We start from the raw sequence: 26,942 nt of genomic DNA, 5'->3' as shown, positions 1-26,942 counted from the left end.
TAAGAGGGAGTTGGATTCTGAATGTGGAATGATAAACTGCAAGCCTGTGACTACCTCAAGGATCTTAACTTTCAGAAGTTATATGGTAGTGATGTCGGACGTGATTTGGGAAATGCCTCTAAGTTTCATAAACTCATTCGCATTGATGTTCTTGGTGAACTTCTGTCCAGACATATGTTTTGCAGATAGCATGATGAGCTCATACATGGTTTAGCCTCACTGGATTGGTGCCAAGAATCTTCTGAGATATCTTTGGGGCACAATTTCTCATGGATTGAAATACACTACCGGAAATATGAAGCTGCATGATTACTCGAATGCTGATTGGGTAGGAAGTGTGGAGGATCACTAGAGAACTTCTCAGTGCTGGTTCTCTTTGGGTTCTGCTTCGATATCATGGATGAGCAGGAAGCAGAAGTCGATTGCTATAAGCACCGCCAAGACCGAATACATAGCTACGAGTATGATCTCGTATGAAGCTGCCTGGTTGTGGAAGCTCTTCAATGAGCTGTTTGTACACATGATGAATACCACCGTGATCCTCTGTGACAACCAGGGGGGGTTTCGATTGTTGAGAAATCCCATATTCGATGATTGCTCCAACAGATAGACATCAGATACTACCTTATCTGGGATATGGTACGTCGATGAGCGAGGAGGCTCCATCACATTGAGACTGATGTACAGGTCGCAAACATTTTGTCAAAGCCCCAGGGAAAGGTCAAATCTGTGACTTTCCCGAACGACTTGGAGTCGTTGAGAGACCTTCTTATAAGGGTCCCGCATGTTGCATTCATTGAGCTCTGGGAGCTTTGGGGGGCTTGGGGTACTTACTGGAGCAACACATGACCATAGGGCGACTCACCCTCCCCTAATGGTGCGTTGTGTACAGGGTGAATGGCTCAACCTTCCCCTGTGATACCCTGAGGCAACTTTGGGATAGGATGATTAGTTCTCCCGTCGAGGCATCCTACCCATGCAGTCTGGGACTCATGGGAAGTACATCTCATTTGATCAATGAGCAGGGAAATGGGATTAGGGACCATAGTAGTACTATTGATGGACGCATTGTTGTATCTACCGTACTCCCTATGCTAGGATGACCTCCATTGATCTGGGATCAATGAAACTGATCTGGGATTAGTATGAGTGGTTTGAGACACTCTCTTGTGATATTAATCAATTGCAAGCATGATGACACATGGGACAGCTGCAAGCATGATGACACATGGGACAGCTGCAAGCATGGTGAAGCATGGTGAAGCATGGACAACAACAGCATGGTCAAGCATGGATAGCAACAACATGGTAAAGCATGGACAGCAGCAAGCATAGTGCTGCAAGTACATTGGGACAGCAGTATAGTACTTGGTGCAACAAGTACACAAAGCAGCAATGGTGCAACAAGCACATGGGTGACAGCATGGTGCAGCAGTGGCACAAGGTACAACAGTGCCAAACACTGGGACAGTAGTGCAGCATGGTGCAACACGGTGAGGTGCAGCATGATGACGAGATGCAGCACAATGATAGGTGAAGGAGTCACCTTGGAGAATCAGTTGAAGCAGCATGTCTTCAACTGATCTCATGTATCATCTTCTTAGAGATGATCTATGCTCTTCAAAGTGTTGACTTCTGTTGAAAATGTACTATCTCTCTCTCTCTCTCTCTGTTGAACTATTGAAGAACATATAAGAAGAATTGATCAAGGGTTTCCCCACATTGGGGTTTGTCCCTGGTTAGTGCCACATCTTGTGTCCTCTTGTCTTGGCTTGTCTTCGCGATTTACGTTTATGTTTTATCCGCAGTTTATTTTAATGTTGATGTGATTGCTAATCTGGAAAAGATATTGAGCTAACTGTGAAAATTGAATTAAATTGCTCTAAGCATAGAACATACATAAACTTAACAGGGTTGGATGCATCAGTGCAAGGGATAGATGAAGAGCCCTCATAATCAAAATTGGAGTTGGCAGCCATCATTTGTTGTATACTCCTCTTCCTCTCAATTTCAGCCTCTATTTCTTTTTGCCTAAGTTTTTTTTGCTCAAACTTCTCAATTTTAACTAGCAACTCCTTCCTAATCTCCCCAAATTGTGTTGATGGTGCTTCACATGGAGTAATTTGGCCTCTAATACCAACCAAGTGTTGTTTCAGCCTATGAATGCCCCCTCCACCCCCCTTAATTTTTCTATGACAAAATTTGCAATGCATATGATTATCAATCATTTCAACATATGCCCAAACAGCGTCTTTCACTCTAGGAGCCATTTTCTGATATTTGGACTTGGAAATGAAAGGAAAAAATCTGAAAATGAAAACAACAAAAAAACAAACATTGCTTCAATGTTCATTTCTTTTACAAAAAAGACTCTTCAATATCAAGATTTGAACCAAAAAAAAAACAAGAAAAAACTGATTTTAGAAGTGGAAAAAAAATACCTCTAGGCACAAACCGCCTCTTCAATTCAGCTCCAACAAACCAACTCCTCAATGCTACTCCAATGGCTGCCCAGTAAGCTCCTCATTGCTACTCCAATGATTGCCCAAGACTCCTCATTGTTGCTCCAAAAACAAACTCCACAACTCTTCACAAACTCCTCACACAAATGCAATGAGATAGTTGTGAGGAAATGTGAGGGGGTTGGGTAGCTTTTATAGGCTTGGGAGAGGTAAATGGACTTCAAAATAATCTAAAACCCAATTAGAATCAAGTTAGGGGTCTGTTTTCCCCCCCAAAAAGGTTGGTTGGGCGTGTTTGGGCATGGTTGGTCGAACCAGCCGGTTTAACTCGGGCTCGACCGAGCTGGCTGGTTTGTAACTGAGTCACCGACTCAGCGGGCTCAGTAACAAACCAGTCACGAGACCGGCTTTCTTGCCGAGCTGGACCGGCCGGGGGTCTAGGTCGATCGGTGGGCCGATTTTTAAAACACTGGGTAGCACTCACTATTTGAAGAGTGCAGGATGCACATTATAAGTTATTTCCATTCCCTTGCTGAATAGAAATGATAATTTTTTTCTTTGGAAAAATTGTTATCAAAATACAAAAAAGTGATCAAGTTTTCCCATATTTCTAAACATTTGCAATAAGTAAATACAGATTTCCTTGAAACAAAAGCCAATAATAAAGGTGCTAAGACTTAAACCACAAACATGAAGGTTAAACAGATTGCAACCTCACCACAATTGGCATTTCAAATACAATTCAAAGCTTCTCCAGATTTATCAAATTATCATTTCAATATGAAAAAATATTGAAACTATTAAATAATGTTGCTTTCCCCTCTAAATACAATGGCAAGTTTCATTTGTACCCTGGAAGGATCCATTTCCAGACTGGAAAACATGAAAGATAGAAATTGAGAATGAATCTTATGATGACTAAAGTCACCTAAGCATGACTCGTAATGAATGCCAAGTAAAAAATATAAAATATTAATAAATATTTTAATACCGAAACATCAAATAAAAAATAAAAAGCATTGATCTATAAACCTTAAAGGCTTAAAAGGATCCTAAAAGATGCTTCAAGAGGCAATATTTCACGACCTTCTTGATCTATGCTTACCAAGTTTAATTTTCCATTATAACCATAAATCACTAAATATATTACAAACAATGCACTTCTGATGAATCCTCCAACCAAAAAAAACATGGCAATTTATTGCTTCTACACACTACTAACATTCACTCTGGCAGCCAGACTTTCATGTTAGAAGCTCAATATACAAAGGCCTTTAAACATTAATGATTTCATACTACTCTAGAATTACATGCAAACCTTATAATATTAAATATTGATGATGAACATAATAAATTTCCCTGATCTTCCAAGAATGGCCTCTCGCATTCAAGCTGTATGAAGTTAACAAAGTTGACAAACAATATACTGAAAAGGAAGAGAATAATACCTCTGGACAAACGTGAGAAGGGATTGGTGCCATATCACAGGCATGATACGTGTTTCATTCAAAAATCTCTTGAAGTGTTCAAAAACAGCATCCAACACTCGATATGGTAAAGCATACTTTTTGTCCAATAGAAGCTTTATAAAGTAACTGCCACCAACAACCAAAGCATGCATTGTTATTCAAGGAACCCATACAAATTCAAGTCAAAGCATATCCATATTGAATCGTATGATCCCATCATTCAATAGCCAAATGCAAATAGCTAAGTATAAAGCATAGAACATCAAAGTAAGATAAATACATGGAATTGTTTCAATTTCATGGTAAACATGACATCAATACATCCATGTATAACATACATGAGGTAAGCAATGTGCAACTAGGAAAAAAAAATCATCTAAGACAATGGGACTTGGTTAGATACAACAGCAAGGGTGCTTCATACCCCTACCAAAGCTCAAATCTCCTACATAGATAAGATGAGCTAATTTTATTAATGTCCAACAAGTGAACATAAATAGATCAATGGGATTGTTAGGCACATCAAAATCAGTACACGATGGAAGTACAAATGTAGCTCTTACAAAAGCAGATCTAATCTGTAAGATCCAAAATCTAACAACCAATAGTAAAGTACAGTGAAAGCAAACACAAAGAAGCATTGTCAAATTTCAAGACCTTGAGACCCTTGAATAATGTCTCGACTCTCAACTAAAGGTACCTAGGAATATTGATCAATGTCTGCTGCTGCCATCACCTAAAATAAGGAGTTGAAGGTGCTAAACCCTAAGTTTATACTCATAGTAAAGAAGTATCTCCTACCATCGGAGACTGAAGCACAGAAACTCTTGATGGAAGACTGTCTAGACAAACTGGAGTTCAAAAGATCTAGAAGAATAGGTCTGTGATGTGTCTTGCTCCTTGGAAGCTACCCCCTCTCCTAAGATCTGGAGGAAGAGGAATGTTTGTTGTGACCAAATCACTTGTACCAAGTCCAAACTCAACACCACCACAACAGTCTAACAAGCTAAGGTTGAATGTCATTCCATGGTCTCATGGATCTACAAGCTAAGGTAGTCTTGCTCTCAACTTACCTCTTTATGCAACTATCTCTAAACACCACGAAGGAGAAGCTGATTGGCTTGATAGTGTCCAATGGGCGAAGCAATCTGGCTAAAGAAGATCTAATCTGGGAGTCTACCTCATGTATAAGAAAATGAAGACAGATATTTGAGACCCCTTAAAGTAACAATGGTGATGGCACTAGATCTCATAATAAATGGGGCATCCAAGAATGAACTACTCCTCCATCTTAGTCTCCTCTAAATAGCAAAGAAACCAAACCATATCCACTTGTGGGATGTGATGAACAACAACCATCAGAAGCCAATGTGAGCCGACCAGAAACTAGCCTAAAGAGATCCTAATTGTGTGTATCCAATGGCAAAGTACATAATATGGTCTAAAAATGAAGTCATCCCTCATCTCCATTAAGTGAACTACATAGAATGCCTTCATGGGTTTTAGCCTGTCATGTGGATCTACCTAAGTGACCTCGACGTATTGTGTGCATACATCTTCTCCAATAACCTATTTAACTTCTGCATGTTTGAAGAGGGTTGACTACGGGCATTTAGAGAGTATCTGAATGGTGAAAGTCAATCCATCAAGATGCTTAGACACCGTAATAGGTCAATAATCTTCGCAAAATCAAAAATTGGCTCACCAGCAATAACTAGTTGAGGCAATTACATTTGAGAAGCACTGCACAAGGTAAGGGTATTGATTTCTACCAATCACTAAATCAACAAACCTCCAAACCCCATGAAGAAGTGAAACCAGTCCAAAAACGGTCTCGAACTAGAATGGGTGGTCTATGAACTGTACTTGAATAATGTGCTAGGGAACAGCCCCATCGTATCTGATAATGTAGCAAAGCATTAGAACCTGAACCCTGTCCACCATGGCCCAATCCTTCTCTAATAAACTAGGTCCTCAAACTTCAAAGTCATACAAGACTATGGGCATGATAATAGAGTCCAGAAGGTCCCTGTTGGAAGCAATGTTCACGAAGTAATAATGAAAACTTCGTCACTCAATAAGGGCTAGAGAACCATAATTCTTTTTGATTCAAGGTCAGAGAACATGTCTCAATCCAAATCAAGGCCTTAAAAACTAAACCCTCTTGTTGATTCAAGGTCAGAGAACATGTCTCAATCCAAATCAAGGCCCTAAAAACTAAACCCCCGAGTAGTCTGGAAGTAGAAATGGTAGATAGTACATTCTTTGATCTATTGAAGATCATAACCTTGCTTTTACCAAGGTTGACTGTCAACCAACAAAGATCACAAAAACTAAATAGGCATTCAGTTGTCTCTAAAGACAACACTAAGTGGAGGTTAACTGGACCACGTCATGTACAAAGAGGAGGATGGAGATTAGCACATAGTGAAGGAGACACCAATCCCTGGGCTGGATATCATCATGTAAGAAGGATTCCAGCTTATTGATATATGTCCCGAACAATGTCGGGAAAAGAAGACATCTGTTTTTCACCCCAACGATGCTGCCAATGAAATCTAATAGACCATGCATTATGCAAATACAATGAAATATGTCTGTTTTTTTGTGTAGCATCGGGAGGCATTACTGCATGACAAATGGCCTTCTAAGTCGCCCTTAGAAAAATATTAAATATGAAAAATAAAATTATTGTTTCTGGCCTTCATGTAGACCCCAAAAGACAAGTCGGCCCCACCATATGAATGGGTATGACTTTTGGTCAAAACACATTTGTTTGACTACTATAAATATCAACTCAACCTCCTCATTTGGAACAATACACAACACAACAACATCTATTTCTGATCCACACGTGCGAAGCCAACAGAAGAAGAAGACCAAAGTTTGACCAACTGAAGCTTCCATTGACCAGTGCTCACCAAATCTATTCTGCTCTGTTTGACTGAGAAGGAGGCTGCTGTTCGATCAAATCTTGGACTGGTTTTGACTGACTACAGGGCTGTGTTGACCACCAAAATTCGGACCTGTTTTGATTGCAGTTCTGGGAACTTTGAAGTTTGACCACAGTTGACCATAGGCTACTTTGACAAAATGACCTCAGGCCGAATTTATGGCCTTTGACCAGATTTGACTTTCATACAGTTTGAAGGATTTTGATCATCATTTTGACCAAGTTTGACTGGTATTTGTGCTTGGAAATTGGCACAGATTTCTACACAATTTTTATTGTAAACTTTGCTGAATATTGAATTCTTCTTAGAAGAAAAGTTGGCGGGGGTTTTCCCAAGGTAGTTTTGGTGTCTCTTGGTACTTGGCTGTATCCTTATAATCTTACTATTATTATTGCACTATTGTTGAGATATTCTATGTATAATTGGTTAATGATATAAGTGACATAAGCTAACTTGGGTATAAATCATTGGAAGTAATTATCAGATTAGAAGATCAGTTTCTATTATAAGAAAATTCAACATGATAGACTCAAAGAAACATAATAGCAATGAGCATAGTCTCCGAGACACCAATATATCTAAGTCTCTAGAACAGCACCTCACTCGGGACCCATTCAAACGTCTTTTGAACGTAAACCAAAAAACAGAAGACTTTCAAAGTGCAGCATCTTGTATGATGGCTTGGAAGGTGAGGATATGATTTATGGTGTGGTACAACCGTACAAAAGACAAAAAAAAAAATAATACTGAACCTTCACTTGAAGAAGCATCCTATCAAGTATCTTAGCTAAAAGTCGATGAAGGGAAGTAACATACAACTTAGAGATTTGACCAACCATGATCATCTGATAGTTATTCGGTTCAGCACTAGACTCTAATTTCTAGATCAAGTTGAGAGTGACAATACCATGCTGGTGGAAACCTTCAGCAAACAACATGGATAAATAGCTTAGCAATATCATGAACTAAGGAATTAATACCATGTTTGAAAAGCTCTGCTTGCAAAACCCTCATCATCTCCTACTCTATTGGCACTCTTCTCACAGATCCCCTATCAGATATCAGTGTCCAATAAAACGTAATAGGAAAATGGAGAGAGGTGACAAGGACAATAGCCTACCCAAGAACATCAAGAAAGGCACTGTTATCGCAAAATCTAACAGGCCTAATGCAAAGCCCCACTAGGCAATCTAGGTCTTGTGGCAAAGACATCAGCCACCTTGTCATCTCAGCAGTCTTTCTCTTGCTGTTTAGTGGCTGGATGTTATCCCCACAAGGGAGGCTGCCAAGCCAAATGGCTCTCTAAGGAGCTTGCAGACAATCTCCTAGAAAGGTCTTCAATAAAAGAGGGTTCAACAGTGATAAGGGTCCAATGGTTTTGGGAGAAGGTACCAGTAAAGCCTTGAAGGCCAACATAAGAGTTGCAAATGTTTAAGCACACTTTCCACCAACCACAGTGAACTAAAGGAGAGATGTTACAAGCTAGGGTTTTTACTGTATTCAAATTTACAGCATGCAATAGCATATAACAGCAAAGAAATGGCCTCCAAATGATAATATCAACAAAAGATTAAAGGCTAACTAAGAGGTAAGCAAGGAATAGGTCAAATTTAGATTTATAATGGTTATAAATGCAAAGAACGGCAACATAAACCCTAGACATCAGCCCCAAACATGGGGTGAAAACATGCAATAAATGCTAGATTTTGTTAAATTCTTTTATACCAAATTTGAATAATGTACTTCAACAATTTATTACAAACCAAGAAAATATTTATCGCAAATGTTTCTAAAATTGCTAATAAAATAAACAGACTAGTATATTAACTCCGAAAATAAAATGTAGCTAAAATAAAATGGAGAGATCACTCGAACTACAACAACAAATTTGTACCCAACACAATCTTCATATTATTACACTCTGGAAAAGTGTGGGTTACACCCACAAAGAATACATAGAAAAATACTACTACTGGGAACCTAGAAATTCAACCCCACTAGGAAAATCGGCCTCAAAGAAATTGGCCCTTGGAAATCAACCCTCTGAAAGAAACTCGGCCCTGGGGAATTAGACTTGTCTCACCAGCAAATTGGCTTATATCGAAGTCACTTAAATCCTAAGCCTCACTTGAAATCAACGATTGAGATTATATCGAAGTCACTTAAATAGTTTAATAATTTATCCTTAGAATTTGGCCTAATAGTAAACAATAGTTAAATTAATTAATTATTGTACTTTTCCAAAGTTAACCTTAGGAAAGAAATCATAAAATCACTTATTCCACCAAGCAAGCACCTAAAGGAGCAATCAAATATCTTCTACATGCTAAGACACCAAGCCAATGTGAAAGACCCTCCGACGCTACAAAAATCAACAAATTTTGCTTCCCAAATATTAACCAGCCTAGATCCATCTTAACTCTGAAACTACCAAGCACCGAGACAGATCAAATCTCTCGAGGTGCAAACCTCTACGATGGAACTAGGCAAGATTAATTACTAATTATAAATATAAATATTAATATTAATTTTATTTTTATGTAATTTGACAAAGTCAAAATGTTTTAAAAATAATTAAAATTGTTATTATTATTATTATTTTGTACGTAATTTGACCAAGTCAAAATGTTTAACAGGACAGGAATAGACATTACAACATCTCTTCCACACTACGCTGGAGAGGCGCCTCTAAGTGAAATAAATCCACTTTACACCTAAAGGACTATAACATATAGCAACAAAAGTTCTTTTAAATGCAAATTTACACCAAACCCTCACCCTTGATACCCAGAAAAAAAAGGAAAGAGAGAAATTTTAAAAGTTGATCCCAAAACTACTTCTACCTCTATTTTATTGGGCAATGTAGTCAACCAGGGCAAGGTCAATGATAGGACTCAAATGAAAAGGGAGGAAGACTAAATAGCTTCTCTTCGAAACCCTAGCAACTTCTCTTAGTAGGAGATTTCAAATCAACGGATTCATGCAACAAATTTCGTTGATGGATTCTTGAATGACAAATTTTGCATAACATATAGAAACAAGATTTCATGAAATATTTTTTACTTTTTAATATGTCATGATAGAAACCCAAATTTTCATAGCTTTAATATGGCATGATAGAAACCCTAATTTTCATAAAATATCATGCAAATGGAAGAAAAATGACAATAAACTCACACAATTCAATCAAAAGAATAAATTCATCAATCCAAAGATAATCTCTCCATGCAAAAATATCACCCCCAAGATGATTCACTCTAGCAATCGTGCATTAGGTCCAAGAGACAAAGAGAAGACAACTAGTACGCACTCATTCAAGGGAATAGAAGAGAGTGTGTGATGATGAATAAGTGAAAATGACAACCCTTATATGAGGGCAACCCAGTCATTTTTCACTAATTTACAACAAAAAGCCCTAAAATTTTGCTTGAAAGGTTTATTACCCACCACTTGTGGGTGAACCCTATAGGAGAAATTTTCTCCAAGATTTGTCTTCAACCGACAGCCAGCAACCCCTTATAGCTCGACGTGCTACTATTTTCTGCTACCTAAGCCAGTCATGATGTGCCCTCGCTCATCTATCATGATCATTTGTTTAAAGGTGGGCATTCCAACCCCGAAGGTATGACTTTTCATTATGTAATTGGGTGTTTATGCATGCTTTTCTTAGGCACATTTGGGCATGGATTAGTGGGGCGATTCAGCGCAAAGAACAGGCTTTGACTTGTACTCTTGTTCCCTTACCTCATCTTGGAAGTTAATCTTGGCTCCTATTCCCGTGGGATTTCCTCTGTGAGCTATTAGCTTTAGGAGTGGCACTACATCAAACACTGATTTTGGTTGTGGTACCGCTTCCCAACACCATATGTCTCATTCCCCTCTCCTCACTACAAGCCAATTTTCACATTTTCCCATTTGGGTCCACATTCGTCCATTGGATCCACAAGGTGTTAGTCACCCCCTCCCCATGTCCACACCCTGGCTCGGACCTATAATGATGCCCCCGAGGTTGATGCAGCTAAAAAAAAGCATAATATGGCCACATACAATAGGAAATGTACCACAAAATGCAAAAGATGGTCCAGACAAAAGAATTTAGCATGTGGGCAAAAGCCAAACATGAGCTCTACCCCCTATCATTATGGCCATCACCCTGGTTCCTAGAGCCCCTATAAGTACCCCTTGCATCATTAAGGAACCCATGATAGTCCCAACCCCTGGTGGGCGATGAACTACCCAACCTTAAGGGGGTATTCACTACTACATCTTACACATCATCCTCTCATCCCCTTCAGCCCCGAACAGTAAAGAGAAGAAAAATCAATAAAAGGAAAAAGGCATATGAAAAAGGTGGAAAAACAAAGGTTGGGGTAACTCATGTACCATGATTGCGCCCTCCTTCATTCATACAACCAAGGTATGGGCTTCTTTTATTATAGCTACCCTTGTACCATGGCATGTGGCTTGGAGCCTTCCCTTATGCCCCCCACTCCATTCCATTATTATTTCACATGACAAATGCCATTTGATGAATGTAACATGGACCAGTCACTCCCTTATAGGTTGAGACCACCTAATAGGGTCCTTCATTAACTCCCTTGTCAAGAAAAGTAACATTAGTACATGTCCAAATCCCATTTGGAAGGGCATGCCACTATGAAGTGTCCATTTCTACACATGATTAGCAAGCTTATTTACTCAATTATACTAATAAATTATTATACTGGAAGGTGCGAAGATGCAATGGATCTGATACAGGATTGCAAGTGGATCTTCATCTTGGACTTGGCCTCCCTATATGGGATCCAAGCCCGCCCTCCAAAGGATCGTAATGGCTCTTATAGAGTGAGCGTTGAGAGCTATGGGCCTCCAACATTGATTGCCACACCATGGGCTTCTTCAACACCACCACATTGCTTGTTCGTGCCCAAGTTATACAGAGAAGATGATGCACTTGGACCACGTTGTTGAGCCGGCCACACATTGCACCCGACACTTGGCAGCTGATCCAAGTCCCAAAGGAGGTTTTGTCTCTTTCAGGGAGCCATGGGAGGGCATGTGTCATCTTCCAACCCGCATCAATGGAGCATAGACTTGATCTTGAGCCATTTGGAAACCATTTCGAGCCCACAGAGCCCAAATTGGGGTTTTGAGATGTTTTGCAGCATTTAGAAGGCAGCCCCCTCTTATCCATTGATTTTGACGCAATCACCCTCATTCTTAGCACATGAGACCTCAATCCCAGCATTGGAGAGCACTTCGCATTAATTACATGGGCTAAAGGACAAATAAAATAATAATTAATGTAAGTCTATCTTGGTTGGCTTGTAACCAAGGGTTTGTTACCTTGTTTTAGCACCTTAGGGGCTTCATAATTAGAAATTCGAACATCTGAGTCTTGTATAAATTTGAGAGACTCACTCCCATTTGAATTGATCACACTTGGGATTTTCGGCTACCTCGTTAGAGGATTTTTGGCCTACAATATTGTGAAGAGATTTGGATTATTCTAATGCATTTTGAAGTTTAGAAGAATTTGTTATCTCTCTTGAAGCTTCTTTTTGGCAAATTGATGGATGGATATATTATTCATTATCTTGTAAGTCTCGTTTAATGCTATATTTATGATCTAATAAATGTCTAATGCATGAAATATTGTATATAGTTTTGAATGTGCCCTAATTTTATTAGAACATCGAAGATATTGGAAATTTTGCATGTGTTACTCATCGATAATGATGAGTGAATGTTCCTAGAGGTTGTTTTATATGTTGCATCCTTGAAACTCCATTTATTCTTGCCAGCGAAGTATAAATTCTTAGTGTTTTTTTAAAGTTGCCTCTGTTAGGGCTAGCGAAGCTGCCATTAGGTCTCCTAGAAGAGCAAAACTCTGAAATCAAGATCATTTTTTACTCCAATCCTCCCAATTGTTAGGCTTTTGGTCCTAGATCCTTGGTGATAACCCTCAAATCAACGAATCATATTTATTTTCACTTCATTCTCTCCCGTTTTTTCTTCCCTTTAAGGACAAGGAGGCTTTCTGGTGCTTGGTGCGAAATTTTAGGGAGGAGGATTTTTGGATTAAGTCTGGATACAATTCTTCCTTTGTGTCTCCTTTAGGCATCCACAAGTTTTGAACGAATTTCAACGACGAAATTCCAATTAAATTGATGCCCTAGCTATCACATCAAGTGGGAACCCTAGAAGTTAATCCTTCAACTTAGGGATTTCTTGAAGGTTTGTACTCTGGTAGTATATCATTTGAAACCTTTTGCCTTTACTATATTAACCATGGATGAACCCTTGTCTTGTCAAATATCTTGATCCTTGGTCTCGAATAGTATTTCTTTCGAGGGGTTTTTCGTGAACAATATTGACATATCATTTTGGCGACTCCATTAGAAGAACGAAGCCCTAGTTCTTCATTAAACTTTAAGGTCAATGCTTGTAGGGTGAAGCAAGTATCTTTCTAGGCATCTTTGATTTCACCCCGGCAACTCCTATATAATTTATATGTGTATCCTAATAGGATGTCTTTCTTTGATGAATTTCCTACCTTGGACATCGCTAACATTCTTGGACACCCTAATCATGTCACCTGGGCTGCCATACGTGGGGTGCCCATGTTTGATGATGATCCACTTTCTGCAATTAATCATGTAGCAAAATTTGTTGCACATACCTCAAAGGTTGAAGTGGTTCACCACGATGTCCTCATAATGTTATTCATGAGATCCCTCCATGGTCATAATTCATGGCTACATAATTGTAAACCTAGGAGCATCTCATCTATTGAAGCATTCTTTGATGGCTTTCTTAAGCATTTTCAAGCATGCCAACTGTTAGATATTCAAGAGGAAGCCTTCATTGAACATCAAGAGGATGTTGCAAAAGATGATCCCACTACCCCTTTGGACATTGATAACAGTGACTTACATATTGAAAAAGGAAAATGGGAAATTCATTAGCATCGTTCTGACAAGGACCTTATCTCTGACATTGATGATGATGATGATATCGATCGGACCATTGTCTTTCCTCATGATCCTGGGAGTGTAGTTGAGTCACATGTGGACCCTTTCCTCAACCCTTCTTACATTATCACTAATAATAATGAACTTTTCCCCCTTTTGGGGGTGGTATTGAGGAGAGAGAATTCATTAGATGTATCACTTCTCCTCAACATAATGAGCACACAGTGATTGCCTCTCTTATAGATGCAATCACCCTACCAAGCAACCTGCTTGTTGTGTCTATCCATGCCATTGTTCCCCTTTTACTTCCAATCATGACCTTAGGGTGGCCATAAAGCATGACATTAGTAAGAAGGATCTTGATAGGGAATTCATAACCCTGGTTATCTGATCATACATTTTGTATTTACATGGAACGATCCGACTCTCCAAGTTGGTGCCCTTCCTTTCGCGCATTACTCCTTTCTATGATGAATGGGTCTCTCATTTTGCCACCTCCCACCCTGATAGTCCCACGTATGATTCTTCTTATCTCGGCTTTTACACTTGTCACGAGTAATCACGGAAGCATGTGTTCTCATATTGATTAGATGATCTATTTGTTGCATTGATTGTATGATTACACTTAGTAGTTGCATATTGTAGCCATGCATGTTAGAGTAGGATGCATTGCATACTCATTTTGCATTAGAATTTAATATCATTTTCTGTTATCATGCTAGATTAGATGCATATAGACTAGATTTGCATTCTAGAGTAGATTTTATTTCTTGTTGATTTTTATGAACTAACAAAAGCATGGGCGATCAAAGGATTCCATCAAAACATGTTACCCTGTTTTCTTTCTCTATCATGTGTAGGTAACACGTCTGCAGTCCCAAGAGATTGTTGGTGTTCTCATGACCTCACCGCTGGAGTAAATGGTTCATGCACTCTACTGCGAGTTCATGTCCCAGTTGGACCCAGATGTTACCCACCACCTATGAGTGACCCTTATAGGATAATTTTTCTCCAAGATTTGTCTTTAGCCGACAGCTAGCAACCCCTTATAGCTCGATGTGCCATTATTCTCTGCCACTTGAGCCAGTCATTATGTGCCCTTGCTCATATGTCATAATTGTATGTTTGAAGGTGGGTCTTCCAACCCGGAAGGTATGATTTTTCATTATGTAATCAGGTAATTATGCTTTCTTTTCCTGGGCACATTTGGGCATGGATTAGTGGAGGCATTCTGCAAAAAGAGCAAGCTTTGACTTGTACTCTTGTTCCCTTACCTCATCTTGGGAGTTAATCTTGGATCCTAGTTCTGTGGGATCTCCTATATGATTTATTAGCTTTAGGAGTGCCACTACATGAAAACCTGATTTTGGTTGTGTGGTCCCAGTGCCCACTTACCGACACCATATGTCTCATTCCCCTCTGCTCATTACAAGCCCTTTTTCACATTTTCCCATCTGGGTCCACATTCATCCATTGGGTCCACAAGGTGTTAGTCGCCCCCCCCCCATGTCCACACCTTGGGTTAGACCTGGAACAATGCCCCAGAGGTTGATGCATCTAAAAAAAAGACAAAAGCATAATATGACCACATACAACAGGAATTGTACCACAAAATGCAAAAGATGGTCTTGACAAAAGAATTTAGCGTGTGGGAAAAAGACAAACATGAGCTCCAACCCCCTATCATTATGGCCATAACCCTAGTTCTTAGGGCCCCTATGAGTGCCCCCTGCATCATTAAGGAACCGATGATTGTCCCAACCCCTGATGGGCGATGAACTTCCCAACCTTAAGGGGGTATTCACTACTACATCTTACACATTATGCTCACATCCCCTTCAGCCCCGAGCAGTAAAGAGAAGAAAAATCAATAAAATGCAAAAGGCATATGAAGAAAGGTGGAAAAACAAAGGTCAGGGTAACTCATGTACCACGATTGCTCCTTCATTCATACACCCAAGGTATGGGCTTCTTTTATTATAGCTACCCTTGTACCACGGCATGTGGCTTGGAGCCTTCCCTTCTGCCCCCACTCCATTCCATCATTATTTCACCTGACACTTACCATTTAATGGATGTACCATGGACCATTCACTCCCTTAGAGGTTGAGACCACCTAATAGGGTCCTTCATTAACTCCCTTGTCGAGAAAAGTAACATTAGTACATGTCCAAAGCCCATTTGGAAGGGCATGCCACTATGAAGTGTCCATTTCAATTTTCTGCCCATGATTAGCAAGCTTATTTACTCAATTATATTGATAAATTATTGTACTAGAAGGTGAGGAGATGCATTGGATCTTATATAGGATTGCGTGGATATTCATCTTGGTCTTGGCCTCCCAATATGGGATCCAAGCCCTCCAGAGGGTCATAATGACACTTAGGGTGAGCATTGAGAGCTACGGGCCTCCATCATTGCAAAGCATTGATTGTCATACCATGGGCTTCTTCAACACCACCACATTGTTTATTGCTTGTTCTATAAATTAGAGAGCCATTTGAGTCTCAAGCCATCTGATTTTTTTACTAAAAAAGATTCTGCACAAAAGTTGATGTAATGCTATTGTCCCGCTGGGAACGTTTTTTGAATCATAATAAAGACTTTGGGGTGCAGTTCATGGTGTTCAGTGTTCATTGATTTGTGGTATGTGTTGGGTATGGGCTTTCCTATATTGGGCTTAATTATTTTAAAATTTGTTTTACATTAGATGGGGATAAGAACATTTTACTAATAGATTTTAGGTATATTTTCGGTGATCTGATTCGCCATATGTCTAAAAATCTTTCTTCAAAAAGTTCACAAATTGTGGGCATGAATTGACTTTGTTTGGACTTCAGATAATCTAACTTCACTAAGGCTGCAACTTACATTTAATTTCGAAAGTTTTATTAGCCATTTACCAAAGAAAACTCCAAAAATAATGATTTCTCAAAATTTATTTTAAAACCCTTGTAAATTTTGTAAATAAATTTGTAAAATATATTTTGTAACTTATTTCTAATTGGCGTTTTGGGGTTTTAAGATTTTTGTATATATTGGGGTTTTGGATATTTGTGAATCTATTTTTAGCAGGTGAAATCAAGTGCAGAAACGTGGAATAGAGATAGATCGAGGCCCTTGAGGGGAAATCTAGTCTCCAAATTTTTTGCAAGGCCAGCGATTGAGGAAACTGAGCAAAATTGGAGATCTGAAGCAAATTAAATTTTTTGTAGCTAAGGTTTCGAGTTTTAGCCCTCCCGGGCCCAGATCCACCCCCGCCAATGCTAGAGTCTCCCTCCTTAGCCTCTGCGTCAGCCTTAAAGACCCCTACGTCATCTTTTTTGGCCTCCTGGAGGTCTGTGTCACCCTCTGGGCCTCTCAGACTTCCCTCCTTCGCCTAACGTTGAGGGTTTCAGGCCTTTTTCGGCCAAGCCATGACCTCTAGGGCCCTCAGCCTCCCTTAGTGACCCTAGATAGTTTCCCTTGAGGCTATCCGTGAGCTTTTCAAGCCCTCCTCTAGACTTTTCCTACTCCTTCCCCTTGTGTCCTCTTTTCCCTTCGCTCTCCCTTTTTTGGTCTCTCTGACCCCTTTCTATCCCTCATTCAACCTCTAACCCTAGTTGCTAGCCCTTAGAGGGCTTTCTCCCTCTAGCATCAAGCCTTTTTTATTTGCTTTTGCCTCCTTTGTCTCTTCTTTGGCCTCCTAAGCCTTCCCTTTCCCAACGTTAACCCTATCGGGCCTAGCATTGCCCTCTTTAGCCCTAATTTGACCTTTGTCAATTTCTAAACTTTTTGGCACTGAATACTTGGTGGCTTTTGCAGAAATTGCGCTCAAAAGCTTGTGTTTTCAGGTGGCAGCTTCACTGCAAAATTTGGGTAAAGTAATCTACAAGGCCTTGAGCCTAGGGTTTGATCTCTAAACCCTATTTTCCTCATTGTTTTGTTACAGATGTGATATATTCTTCATAACAATGAATTAAGAGCCCTAAAAACACATCTAATTGGTCAAAATACTTATTGGCAAGTCATTAGATTACTCATTGGTCATTTTATGATTCATATGTTTGACAATTTTCTTGTTTTAAAGTGAAATATTTACTGTTCTCCCATACATCATCATAAGTAGCTCTTTCGTAATTTTTTAGGTTTATAGTGGTTCATGTTGTTAAGCTCTAACAATAGTTTATCTTGCATTAAATTTTGAGAATTTGTTAACTTGGCACTAAGATCACTCATATACCTAAAGTTTTAATCTAGTTGAAGAGTTGAGTTATTTTGGGCATTTGAAATATAATTGGCATAAGATTATCATTTGAATACCTTGAGCTATTGTGATTGGCATTTTGTGTGATAATCATTATTGGCTAATTAATAAGTGGATAGGTATTCTAAGATCTTTCAATTGATATCATTAATTAAGCATCTTGTGGATTGATTTATTGTTGGCACAAAGTAAATTGGCACTTTCTTGGTTGTGAGATTGCACATAACTCGTTGAAAAGTACTCTTGTCATTAAGGATTCATCATAACTTAAAGTACTTAATACATTAAGTTAATCTCAAAACTAAGAATTTCACTCATTATCATTGCATAAGCATTCTAGGCTTAGCTTGCATTAAAAACTTACCTCCAAGCATAAGCTTGGTTGATAGACTCCTAGAAAAACCCTTTCTCATCTAGCTTGAGGGATTCAGCCCTTCTTAGTCATTAACACAGTGACCTTGCAATCGTTAGAGCCACAGTCTCTGCAACGCCAGAGGCACTAGGTGGTTGGAACACAGGGGGAGGTATCTTTAATGAAGCCTAAGCTTGCTTCCCGTTGGCTTCCATCTCACAACCTACTCTGAAGATTGTTCTCAAAACAGTTAAGGGAAAGGTTCCATTTAGATTAGGGATATAATCTAAAACTAACCAAGATCCTTGCATCACACTTAGATTTTAGGACTTGCACTTCATATAGGTTAGTTATTCATCTAAGCAGCAGTTGTCCATCCGGTTACTTGGTCATAATTTATAATAAGCAAGAATTTTGACTCCATAAGGCACTGATCTCAATTCCAAATCTAATTAGATCCTTAAGTCTTGCTAAATTTTTACCAAGTAGTTAGGCCACTCAACTGTGTCTCCTGTGCAAGTTGGTTCCCAACTTGTTTTCCATCATCTCACTTCCATAGGGACTACCCCCCATAGCCTGTTGTTGGGAGACAAATAGAACAAAGTGGGCAGGGATCAGAGTGACAGCCCCCGCCTTGAGCAGTTGTCGCAGTGCCTGTACAATCTGAGCGACAACATTCTTTGGCATCGTTGTCAAGGATAGATTTTTTTTGTCCTTGGTCCTCATTTTTTGGCAGTTATATTTCATAATTCTTCATCTTTTCATCACTTTATTTTTCTTCCTTTCACTAATCCTTTCATCTTGTTCACCTCCACCTTTAGCACCTGGACATTTAGGTTGGTTTCTTGTTTGGGTGGCAACTCCACTTGTTCAACCATTCACAACAGCTTACTCTAGAAGGAATCCCAGTAGCTTGGTTAAACCCACTCCTTATCCTGGAAAAGTTCTAAGAGCCCTGTGAAACAAATTACATTCTAGAGGGCAATTAAATTTTCTCGGACAGGAAGCTCTCCTTGATCTCCATTTGCTTTTCATTAATCCCATAAATCAAGACATCATGGGTGATTTTTACAGGCCTTGCAACTTCACCAACATCCAAGGATATCCTCATGATTTGCCAAATGAGTCTACCATGAGCAAGTTGCCAATCTTTGAAGGAAACAATGCCATCAATGTTGAGGCTCACATAAAAAAGTTCAACTCCTTCATCCAAAGATATGCTCATTCCACTGCCTACAACCATGAAGATGTCAGGATGAAGTTGTTTGTTTTATCATTGGAGGATAATGCTCTTGACTGGTTTCATGATAAAGCAGACAATGCCTTTGACTCTTTAAGAACCTTCACTAATGCATTTAAAGACAAATATGGAGATAAGAGGGAAGAAAAATGCTTAGTCAAAGAGTTGAATAATATAAAGAAAAGAGAAAATGAAACAGTTGAAGAATTCAACCAACGATTTAATGGTCGCCTAAAATATATGACTCAATATTATAAACATCTTGACAAGACAGTCTTGGAACAATATCTCGAAGCGTTTAACAATGACACTCAATATGAAATTAGACGTGCCAAGCTCGTTACCTTAGCTGTTGCCCAAATACAGCTGAAGAATTGGAAATGGACAAAAAAGCTTCAGGTAAGTTAGAGGTCCCAGGTTTTGATAAAGGTCTAGTTAAATGTAAGAGAAAGGAAATAAAAGAAGAGCCAAATTCAGTGAAAGAATTAACTCTCGAGTAATCAGGGAAATGAAGATAGAACATGTCAGCGAAATAAGTGATATGCGGAATCAATTGATCCAAATGGAAAGAAACCAAACGCAAAGTATGTGGCCCAGGAATAATAACAATAACAGGGGTAACAATAATCCTTGGCCGAGAAAGAATCCTTCCAATGATCAAAGGCCTCCCACACCGCTTGAGTCTGCTAATATGGTTGACGAGCCTATCCCTTTCTGCAAACCTTGTGATAACTTCCATGAGGAAAGTACATGTGCCTTTGCTAGAAGAATTTTAGAAGAAGGAGCAAATCAACAACTAATTAATGCAGGACAAGATGCACCTAAGGAAAGTTGATGTGCTGATATGATCTCTTCATCATTTGCCATAAAAAAATTCAGTGAAGAAAAGTACTCCATCACTAAGCATATGGTAAAAAACCATCTCAAGAGCAAATTTTGGAAATTGCTAAAAGTAAGGGATACACCTATCAAAGGAAAAGCAAATATCAAATTCAAAGTAAACAGATTGCTTTTGAAAGGTACAAATCAAGATTAAAGGTAGATTGGGCTGCATGGATCAATAGCATTAAGATGTCTGTCCCAGTACTTGAACATCCAAGATCCCATCTCAAAGGGCATCTTTCCTCGAGGCTTTGGGTATGGTTCAGCAAAGTAATGATGATAACAGACCTAAGGATGAGGAAATTAAGTTAAAAGATTTAAACTGCTACATGACGAATGAAGACCATCAGCGTTTCTTCTTCACTTTGGACATAAATGATCGTTCGCTGCACAATTGCATGCTTGATTACGATGCATGTACAAAATGTTATGACTAAGAAAGTTATCGAACAATTGAACTTAAGAATTTCTAGACCTTATCATAACATTTGCTCAACGAATTCAAGAAAGGTTGAAGTCCTTGGTGTGGTTAAAGATCTACAGGTCTCCTTCCCTGATTACCCGTACAAGATCATCACCATGGACATAGCAGTTACAGATGCACCATATGTATGGGGAATGCTCCTTTCCAAAAAGTTTGCAATAGATTTAGGTGGGTCTACTCAGATGGATTTATCTTACACCACCATTCCTGCAGCAGTCGATGGCATGGTCAGATTATATAGAGAAGTGGAAAGAAGATATCATGTGGAAGTTCCAAAGATATTGGAAAATGGTGAAGAAGTTGTGCGACAGGGTCATCCATCGCATTTTGAGTCAAACTTTGTCCAACCAATTTATCACTTTTCTTTATTCCATTGCATATCCCCTCCTCGGAGCAGAAAGAGAAGCATGTTTTAATTCAACAGGGATATGCAGCACAGTGATCAGAAAATTCATCAACCAAAGATGGTAAACTTTCAGCGAGGGACATTTGATAAGCAGCCTATTGATCTACCACTTAGCAAGCAAATGTCTGAGATTGTCCCACATCGATGACATTTGATCAATGTTCCACCAAGTTTTTGGAACGTGGGGGCGAGGGAGCGGGGATACGCAGGCGTAGCCTATGCAAAAGCTCCCCACCAATTTTTAGGAAATGTGGGGGGATGTCGAGGTCTTAAAAACTTATAAATATAAAAATATATGATATATCATTGAAATTTTAATATTTATAATGTAATTGTCTTTATCATTATATAATATATAACAATTACATCATGAAGGATAAATTATAAATCGATGATCATATAACTTAAGTATGAAACAAATTTTAAAACAAAAAGCATGATATCATATAATCATACATCATGCATGTAAGTTTGTAATTGTACATTGTAACCACTAACAATGTACAATGAAAATAAATGTTTGAAGTTTTAAAGTTTAAACCATATTGAAGTTCCAACGATGAATATATATGTTGCCAGGAAACGTGAGTTTGGGGATGAGTACATCATTTTTTTAAATAGGGTGCATGGGTTCTTTCGGGATATATTATAATTTATATATATAATATCTAAATATTATATTTTATAAATTATAATATATATGAATTTGCATATTTTTCAACTTTAAACAAGAAAACTAAAATATTTATAATTTAAACCTTAAAGATTTAAACATGCACATCATTGAACATTCACATTGAAATTTCAAAAAACTTTCTTTGATATCAAATGCAAATTGGAGCTTACATATTAATAAGAATCATGATATATGTCCATTGCCATACTACATTCAAAATTTGCCTTAAGGCATCTCCAAACATGAACTAGGAAATTTTAAAATACTAAAATAAAAATAGCTAATAGTAAACAATGGCTTCCTCAAGCCATGTCATCACCATCACTCACATCTTCAGTTAGCATGCTCTCCAGGTAGGAATCACTCTCATCTTGAGGCTCCTCCTCATCCATAGCAACTGGAGGTAGCTCAATAAGGCCATCTGGTTGCATTTCCTCGTCCACACACATAGCATCATCTGTGTATTTGTCTCATCTCTTGAAAGGACCCTCCTTTTACCCAGGGTCTTTTCGAGATATGAGACAAAGTGTGCTATGAATGTACACTAAGTTCTTTGCCTTCTTTGATTCCAACCTATTTCTCTTTACTGAATGGATAAAGGCATAAGTACTCCAATTCCTCTCGCAAGATGAAGAACTAGTTACCTGGAATATTAGGGGAAGCCCATTAAATTAATTAGAATTTTTAAATAAAACTAAAGTGAACCCCAAAGAACCTGATTTTGAGGTTCCAGGTACCCATCATTGAGGTTCTCCGTACTCGTCAAGACAAAAGAACTTTTTTTACTGGAGAATCCAGTTCTTCATAGAAGAACTCGGTTCTTATGGGTTCTTTTAAGAAGCACCTATACCTAAATCTGGCACTTGGGGACGAGAACCCAGGACGGGTTCGTGAACCTATGCAACATAGATGAATACTGAATATTGAAATAAAAGTCAAGTCTGATACATCAAGAGTTAATTTTTTATAGAGTCAAGACTCAAGTCTAATATATCATATATCAAGATTCAAATAAACTGAAGTCTGAAACTAAAAAGCAAATAAGTTAATAACATAAGAACATATCAAATGATAAATCATAAATAAGCATAATTGCTCAAGGTAATGCCCCACTAGTCTCTGCATCCAGTTGCTGCATGAATAAATTAGGATAAACCATGTCATCATCTAAATCAGAATCACTTGCATTCTCAAACATGCTAAGTGGCACACTAACCAACCCCATATGTGTCTCATCAAGTCTCTCCTCCATATCTACCTATGCATCATCCTCTGGATCAACATCCCATCGTGTTCTTGGTTCATAAAAATTATGATTTTTTTGTTTAATTAAAAAAAATTGCGATTTTTGTCTAGCAAAACAACCCCTTTCGCCTAGGAAATGAACCCACTTGGAAGATTCGATCCCGAAAATCGAGGAAATGCCCCCATACATGTTTTCACGCATACCCTACTTTTTGGGAGCATAAGGAAACGACCCCCAGTCATCCCCAAGTCCCCGGAGCACGAGGGAGCTAGGAAACTCGACCCCCAAATCCAAGGACGCGACCCTGTGGAACACTACATCTGATACCATAGGGCATTGCTTGTATAGTATCTCTAACCCTACCCCTTTTTATTTCATGTCATTAGCTAGTTTTATTTCACGCATTCGTGTTATGTCTTTTATATTTCAGTGTTGTTAGAGTAGATTTTTCTATTTCAGAAGGATTTACTATAAATGTATGACGATTCTGATTTTGAATGGATATCCATTTGATAGACTTATGTTTTCTTGGATGCAAGATTTTGGGATTCTCACATTACTTCATGGAAGCAACGTGGCCCCATATGAAGCCAGATGTTGCACACATTTTGTCAAAGTTCAGAGGAAGCAGATGTAGCTATCTTTTTGAAGAATCAAAGTCATCAGTCAGCGGTTTATTGAGTCTTTGTAAACCCATTCTACAATTTTATAATGTAAATGATGCTAGTAAGACCATGTGCGTATGTAACAACTTGGGTAAGCCTATTATTTTGGCAAGAGTTTCATCTTAGGAGGTTTTTCATCTCACTAATTCATCCATGTTTCTAAACACAAATGGTCAACGGAGTTTTACCCTCCAACATCCTCCAAAGCTAGGGTGGAATATTTCGTCAAAGTCTTCGGTGAGTCTTAGTGTTCTAGTCTTGTCTAATGTAAAAGTGATTTGGGAATAATTTAAGCTAATTGGCTAAGTTATTTTATTACAAATCACTTGTCTATGAGATCATATTGTGTTCCAAAATTGGGTATGTCATTTGAGGGTCTAAGTCGAGCGGATATTCCCCCTTTGAGGGTTGAATTTGTAAAAATCTTATGTAAAAAATATTTTAGTGCATGGTCCCTCATACTTAAACACCATCGTTAAAATATTAGAGGGTGGAAAATTATAAATCCCCTCAAGTGTCGAGTAATTAAATTTTCTGGCAAAAATAAATTAAAATCCTAAGCCAGAAATTTAATTAATTAAAATCAAAATTAAATGTCTAGAGAAATTAAACTCTCTAAATGGAAAACTTTGTAGGTCTCAAAGGAATTAATTTTTGGAGGTCCCCCACCAAGGGAATATTGGAAATTTCAAGAAAAATTGGACCCTTGGAACTTGGTGGTTAAGTCAAAGTCAATTTTTTGAGGAAATTAACTCAAAATAATTAATTTTGAGCTAACAAAAAAGGGGTTTAATAAGAAATTCGAAAATTCATCAAAATAAATGTTTTCAACCACTGAGATTAAAAGATCATCAAATATTTATCGACAGCCAAGATTTTTTTGACAAGGATCAAGCCAACCAGCTGTTATTTTTCCAATTGGAGGATTTATCTATAAATTAGAGTGTCATTTGAGTCTCAAGCCATTTGATTTTTTGGCTAAAAAAAAAAATTTGCAGAAAAGTTGATGTAACGCTACTATCCTGCTTTGAACGTTTTTTGAATCATAATAAATACTTTCGGTTACAGTTCATGGTGTTTAGTGTTATGTGCTAAGTACAGGCTTTCCTATATTGTGCTTAATTATTTTAAAAGTTTGTTTTTCATTAGATAGGGATAAGAACATTCTATTAATAGATTTTGGGTTTATTTTAGGTGATCTGATTCGCCATATGTCTAACAAGCTTGCTTGAGAAAAATATATAGTGTTTACAGGTTCCTTAGCCCTTGGGCTCCAAGTTCACAAACTATGGGCATGAACTGACTTTGTTTGGACTTAAGATATTTGTTGAGGGTTATCTAACTTCCCTAACACTGCAGCTTGCATCTAACTTCAAAAGTTTCATTAGCCATTTATCAAAGAAAACTCCAAAAAAAATTATTTCTCAAAATTTATTTTAAAACCCTTGTAAATTTTGTAAATAAATTTGTAAAATATATTTTGTAACTTATTTCTAATTGGGGTTTTGGGGCTTTAATATTTTTGTATATATTGGGGTTTTGGGTATTTGTGAATCTATTTTTTGTAGGTGAAATCAAGTGGAGAAAGTTGGAATAGAGCTAGATCTAGGCACTTGAGGGTAAGATCTAATCTCCAAATTTTTTGCATGGCCAGCCATTGAAGAAACTACGAAAAATCGTAGATCTGAAGCAAATTAAATTTTTTGCAAGTTGGGTTTCGAGTTTCAGCTATCCTGGGCCCGGATCCAGCAACTTTAAGGCCAGTGTCTCTCTCCTTAGCCTCTGCGTCAGCCTTAAAAGCCCCTATGTCATATTTGTTGGCCTCTTGGAGGTCTACGTCGCCCTCTAGGCCTCTCAGCCTTCCCTCCTTGGCCCAGTGCCGAGGGTTTCAGGCCTTTTTCGACCTAGTTGTGGCCTCTAGGGGCCTCGGCCTCTAGGGGCCTCGGCCTCCCTCAGTGACCCTCGACAGCTGCCCTTGAGGCTATCTATGACTTTTTCAAGCCCTCCTCTAGCCTTTTCCTACTCCTTCCCCATGCGTCCTTCTCTTTGCCCTTCTCTCTCCCTTTTTTGGCCTCTTTGACCCCTTTCTATCCCTCTTTCAACCTCTAACCCTAGCCGCTAGCCCTTAGAGGGCTTTCTCCATCTAGTGTGAAGCCTTCTTGGCCTTCTTTTGCCTCCTTTGCCTTTTCCTTGGCCTCCTAAACCTTCCCTTGCCCAACACTAGATCTACCGGGCCTAGCATTGCCCTCTTACCCTAATTTGACCTCTATCAATTTCTGAAATTTTTGGAACTGAATACTTGGTGGGTTTTGCAGAAATTTGGCTCAAATGCTTGTGTTTTTAGGTGGTAGCTTCATTAAAAAAATTTGGCAAATTTGGGCAAAGTAATCTACAAGGTCTTGGGCCTAGGGTTTGCTCTCTAAACTCTTTTTTCCTAACTATTTTGTTGCTGTTGTAATATAGTATTCATAACAGTGAATTAAAAGCTCAAATCAAGATCATTTTTTACTCCAATCCTCCCAATTGTTAGGCATTGGTCCTAGATCCTTGTTGATCACCCTCAGATCAATGAATCGTCTTTCTTTTCTCCTCATTCTCTCTTTATTTTTCTTCCCTTTAACGATAAGGAGGCTTTCTAGGGCTTCGCACAAAATTTTAGGGAGGAGGAATTTTTGGATTCCATCAAGATAGATTTCTTGCTTTGTGTCTCCTCTAGGCATCCACAAGTTTTGAACGAATTCCAAAAGTGGAATTTCAATTAAATTGATGCCCTAGCTATCACATCAAGTAGGAACCCTAGAAGTTAATCTTTTAACTTAGGGATTTCTTGAAGGTTTGTACTCTAATAGTATATCATTCGAAACCTTTTCTCTTCATTATCTTGAC

At 38.5% G+C, this 26,942-nt stretch overlaps 1 protein-coding gene across 1 annotated transcript in view; it reads right to left on the bottom strand.

Annotated features, from left to right (window-relative positions):
- Nucleotides 1-26,942, bottom strand: part of LOC149220417 (bystin-like) — a 181,488-nt gene that overhangs the window by 49,440 nt on the left and 105,106 nt on the right. Inside the window, exon 10 of the mRNA XM_089384780.1 lies at nt 3,911-4,057. Coding sequence (XP_089240906.1) covers nt 3,911-4,057 — 147 coding nt within the window. The remainder of the gene's footprint in view (nt 1-3,910; nt 4,058-26,942) is intronic.

Source organism: Pinus tabuliformis, chromosome Q (assembly GCF_031772625.1).
Source record: "Pinus tabuliformis cultivar Carrire ecotype Pingquan chromosome Q, CPIR1, whole genome shotgun sequence".
Taxonomy (NCBI): Eukaryota; Viridiplantae; Streptophyta; class Pinopsida; order Pinales; family Pinaceae; genus Pinus; species Pinus tabuliformis.
Note: the sequence above shows the minus strand (reverse complement) of the source record. Positions and strands in the feature narration are given on the sequence as shown.